Source organism: Alligator sinensis, unplaced genomic scaffold, assembly GCF_000455745.1.
Source record: "Alligator sinensis unplaced genomic scaffold, ASM45574v1 scaffold874_1, whole genome shotgun sequence".
NCBI lineage: Eukaryota > Metazoa > Chordata > Crocodylia > Alligatoridae > Alligator > Alligator sinensis.
In genome coordinates this window covers 613,027-618,426 of record NW_005842302.1, presented here as the reverse complement: position 1 = coordinate 618,426, position 5,400 = coordinate 613,027, and the positions used below count along the sequence as shown (strand labels likewise).

At 46.9% G+C, this 5,400-nt stretch overlaps 1 protein-coding gene across 1 annotated transcript in view; it reads left to right on the top strand.

Moving 5' to 3' along the window:
• DET1 (DET1, COP1 ubiquitin ligase partner) overlaps window positions 1-5,400 on the top strand; it is a 19,228-nt gene that overhangs the window by 1,722 nt on the left and 12,106 nt on the right. Inside the window, exon 3 of the mRNA XM_006028290.1 lies at window positions 4-985. Coding sequence (XP_006028352.1) covers window positions 4-985 — 982 coding nt within the window. The remainder of the gene's footprint in view (window positions 1-3; window positions 986-5,400) is intronic.

Below are 5,400 nucleotides of genomic sequence, written 5' to 3'. Positions count from 1 at the left end.
GAGGCACTGGCACCAGGTGCGCGTCTTCCACCAGAACGTCTTCCCCAACTTCACGGTGGTGAACGTGGAGAAGCCGCCCTGCTTCCTGCGCAAGTTCTCGCCCGACGGCCGCTACTTCATCGCCTTCTCGTCCGACCAGACCTCGCTGGAGATCTACGAGTACCAGGGCTGCCAGGCGGCCGAGGACCTGCTGCAGGGCTACGAGGGCGAGATCCTGGCCAACGGCAACGACCAGCGCTCGGTCAACCTGCGCGGGCGGCTCTTCGAGCGCTTCTTCGTGCTGCTGCACATCACCAACGTGGCGTCCAACGGCGAGCACCTGAACCGCGAGTGCAGCCTCTTCACGGACGACTGCCGCTACGTCATCGTGGGCTCGGCCGCCTACCTGCCCGAGGAGCCGCACCCGCCCTTCTTCGAGGTGTACCGCAACAGCGAGTCAGTGACGCCCAACCCCCGGTCGCCCTTGGAGGACTATTCCCTGCACATCATCGACCTGCACACGGGCCGGCTGTGTGACACGAGGACCTTCAAGTGCGACAAGGTCATCCTGTCTCACAACCAGGGGCTCTACCTCTACAGGAACATCCTGGCCATCCTCTCCGTGCAGCAGCAGACCATCCACGTCTTTCAGGTGACGCCCGAAGGGACCTTCATCGACGTGCGGACCATCGGGCGCTTCTGCTACGAGGACGATCTCCTGACTCTGTCGGCCGTGTATCCGGAGGTGCAGCGGGACACGCAGACGGGGATGGCGAACCCCTACAAAGAGCCCTTCATCAACTCTCTGAAGCACCGGCTCTTGGTTTACCTGTGGAGGAGGGCGGAGCAGGATGGCAGTGCGATGGCCAAGAGGAGGTTCTTCCAGTACTTTGATCAGTTGAGGCAGCTCCGCATGTGGAAGATGCAGCTGTTAGATGAGAACCACCTGTTTATCAAATATACGAGTGAAGATGTGGTCACCTTGCGGGTGACAGACCCCTCCCAGGTAGGGCCCGTCCTCTCAACTGTGCAGTTACAAAAATAAAAACTGTCAGCTGCATTTCTGGTCCAAACGCTTTTTTCAGACTGAGTGGTAAAAAGGGAGGCTTGATTAGGGATAATTACGTAACTTGGATCCTCTTCTTGAAGATATTGAATGGTGCCTGTGGTATTTAATCACCGTGGTATTTCTTGCTGTTCATGATCTCTCAGATGCCGTGTAGACATTAGAAAAGCGTGCCGTTCATTATTCCTATTTCCCAGCAAACTGAGATCGTTCTCTGTTCTGCTTTGGGTGCGTTGTCTAGTTTGTTGTCACATTGTGGTAGCATTAGAGGTTTTAATCTGTATTGTGGTCTTACTATTTTGGGTATTTTAACAACCCAAAATGAAAGGATCTCTACTCTGAACAATGGTTTTAGTTTTAAATGTACCAAATGATGAGACTACTATTTTCCTTTCACAGACCCCTCTACACTTTAAAATTCTTGGTTAAGAATTACTTCATGCCAATCATCCGAAAAATAAATAAATAAATTAATGACATCCATTGCAGCCCTAAATACTGCACCTTCTTTCCACCATGGTATCTACACCTTTTGGTATCCAATCCCTGTTTCTGCTGCCAAAACTGTACATGTAGTTTGTCTTTAAAAATAGCTTCTTGTATCAGTCTCTTCAGTCCTCGGATAATCTTATTCTTGCCCCCTCTCCCATTCCCACCAGTTTGTTTCTTCTAAGGCAGTGCCAGAACTGAACAGTGGTTCAGAGGCAGTAATGCAAAGTAATATAACAAATAGACCATTTGAGAGGCCTACCACAATTTAGCCCTGCACCCTCCTGGAGTGCTGCTCTGACCCCTTCCCCTGCCTGATCTGCTGCTCTGCTTTCTTTTCTCTGACCTGTGCTCCCTGCTGGACCTGCTGCTCTGCTTTCTGCTCCCTGCCCTAGCTGCCCCTTTGCTGCCTGTCTTCTTGGTCTGTGGCATGCCACATATAGAGGCTGCCTTGTAGCACATATGGCACACTTTTGCCATTCCTGGAATAGACTATTAACTTTCTTACTCTGTGATGTACTTCTGCACATGCCACCCCATGCTCTTTTTAGCTTCCATAGTCTGACTCCACCCAATGTACTGCCAACTACAGTTTGTAACTCGTGGACTATTTACTGACCTGGAAGTGGTTTTAGCAAAGAAATAAGCTTGTCACTAAGCTTTGGCTAATCTCTGTGGTACCCACAAAACATCCCCCCACACTTTTACCTATCATTTCTGTCCCTGTGTCCCCCCCGTCCCCGTCCCCCCCGTCTTTATGTTTCAATCCATTTGAAGCCAATTCAAGATTACTTAAAAAAAATATTAAATTACATAATTCCCTTCTCTTTCTTATTTTTAATTCCGATACATTAAAAGAAATGTAAGAATTCTGGCAAGACTTCCTTACAAATATTTTATGCTGCTTATTGTTCACTGTTTTGTTTTCTGTGGAAGTTTAGTGGTAGTTTCCGCCTTGATCTTTATGTTGTTCGTTTACTAGGACTAGAAGCTATCGTGACGGGATAGTGGTTGTCTGTATGCCATATTAATCAGTTGCGGGGTTGCAACTAATGGTGTGCACAGTGGTTTTAACTGTTGAGTTCTTGAGGGCTGAGTTTATTTTGCAGATGCAGTGTTTGAAGTATTTACCAGATATGGTGTCATGTATTCTAGGGATATACCCAGACAGGAAGTCTTTGACTAAATGATTCACAGTGAAGTGCTCCTGAGTCTCTTCTACTAGCCCAGGAGTTTTGAGGATGTTGGTGACCCAAAAGAACTTATGCTGCCCTGGCTAGGTGAATGCTATGGATTCTCTTGGATCGATCTTCCTTGGTTCCCCAGGCATTTGTGACTGGGTTGGGTTCTGGAGTCGTTCCATTTGAAGACCTCTCAGACTTCATAGCTGATTCAGACTGGGGCTGGTTTGCAGTGTTAGATGCAGGTAGAACACTAGACTGTTCCTTCAGGAGGTGCAATCAGTTTCTTATTTCTTTCTGGGTAAATTCTGGCTGTCCGATCACTTGAGCTTCTAAGGTAACCAGCTGAGTTCTATGTAAAAGCACTGGTGGCAAGGGCTTCCCTTTCCACAGAGCAGTTGGCTACAAGAGTGGTTCTTGACCTTTTTCCTAACGGGACCCAGGTGCAAAGATCCATGGCCTGTCCTGACCCATACCCCCCTGGCCCTGCTGCTGCCCAGCCCCCATCCCACTTGGAGCATGGTATTTGTGGCACCTTCTGCTCATGCAGGCAGCAGCAGCAGCGAGAATCTGGCCCTGGCACGGTCTGGAGAGAGTAGGAGGAGAGGCCTGTGGCACCCCCCTGCTCTGGGCTGGGGCTGTCACAGAGTACCAGGCAAACCTAATCAGGTCATGGCTCCTCCCATCCCCTGAGCAGCATCTCCTGACTGCCCTGTCTGCATGAGCATGAGCACTGTCCTGGTGCCACCTGCTGGACATGCAGCTTTCCTCCGCACTCCCTCTCCTCACCCCGCCCCAACCCTGCCTGGAAGGGGCAGACACCTTTCTGCCACAGCTCGCAACCCTTTGAAATATTTTTGCATCCCATGGGTTGAGAAACATTGAGCTGCAGTGCACCTTTGATTCATCCATGCTCAGGCTAAACCTCAGACTCTCTGATTTTGTCAATTTCAAAGCTCTTTCTTCTAGGCTGTTGCATGAGACTGGGTTGAAGAAGTTGGAGAAAAGCATTGTGGGGATTTTGGTGTGTTGGGAGAAAAACATCCAGGTTTCGTTTTTGAACTTATTAAATGTTATTTTAAGGTATTGTGTATGCAGCTGGAGAGGGCTTTTTTTTTTTTCTTTTTAAATGAAAGCTTAACATAGAACATTTTAGCTTTACCAGCCTTGCCAAACAGCCCTATCTTCATACCCTGCCATCTCCCACTGTTCTTGAATGTTTTCTGTGCCAACAGTAGCTGGGCTCTCTTCAGTGAAAATCTCTGTTCCTTCCTGTGCACTCAAGTCTAACCTTCCCTGGTGGTTTGTTAGTCATCAGATTATCTAGTGACGCCTGAAATGATGATGCAATTTAATATTTAAGCCTGGTTTCTTTTTTCTGATTTTTGGAATCTTAATGTTAGGTTAGCAGGGAAATTGGCTATGCGATTCAGAAGGGTTTTTCCACCCCTTTAGACTTCTACACACATCCACTGTAAAGCTAGGAGGAATCAAAACTGAAATTAGGGTAGTGTAGTGTTCAGTCAGGTTCTCAGATGAGTCTGGACATGATGTGAGTTATAAATACTACATTTCCCACCCCCTTACGCCCTCCTCCCCACCCACACATACCCCATAGATGTGTGACTGGCTATCTAATATATTTAATCTATTGCACAATGTGCACACACATGTTAGAGCCATTTGTAACACCTAATGTGAGGTGCTCTGGCAGAGTGCACTTCACTGATAAACATTTACATGGAGTGCAGTGGTTCCTGTAAAAGGAATATTTTGTAAATTTAATTTTTCAGTGTTCAAAAAGGTAAATATATTTACAGCATGGAACTGGATATTCAAAAACCTTTTCCTTTGGTTACCCCTTCATGCCAGTCCCCAGGACATGTAAGGGCTTTCTGCTCCTGCAGCAGTGACTTAGCTAATAGCATAGATAACAAAAGTAGTCCATGGGTATCTAGGCCGCCACTGCTTTCCCCATTTTATGATGGTCTAAGTTCAACATACTAGCAACAGTTGCTAGTATGAAATACAGCCTTAGAGAAGGAGACACATCATCTGGTTTCAGGAGAGCTGCCCATGACTTATTCCCCTGTTCTTTACCCCGGTGTAAATTTATCCCATTGAATGATATTTTGGGATGAGTCTCCAGCTGTGCTTCTACACTGTAGGTACACCAAGGTAAGTCTCTAGGTTGAAAGTATATACAGACTCTTTTGAAAGCATCTAATAAAAATGAGGATCCTAAGATCTGAGGTCATCAGGAATTGTGGCTGTTGAAGGCAAAAGGGTGCTGATCTGTTAGCTCTCCTGAGAGTTGCAGGAGTTCGCACGTGTGGCTGGTAGCTGGGCTTGGGGATTAGTGCATTTGTGAATAACCTTATCTAGGAAAAGATTTCCTCCCAAAGTCCTCAAATCACTGCAATTATAAATCCCAAATGTGGTGCCTGGAAATTCTTGGATAAGAGTGTCAGAACTAAAAAGAACTGGGTAATGTCTTTTGAGGTTTTCATTTCTGTACCAGCAGGGTACCTGGAGGACACAACTTCTGAAGGCAGTGTTGGAACACAATGCACTAAAAAGGCTCATCTCTGCATGTTGGAAATATTAAGAACAGGAAGAAAATAATGCCAAAAAAGAGTTCTCAGCTCTCCACATACAGGAAAAATAATTTGTTGCCAGCCAGCA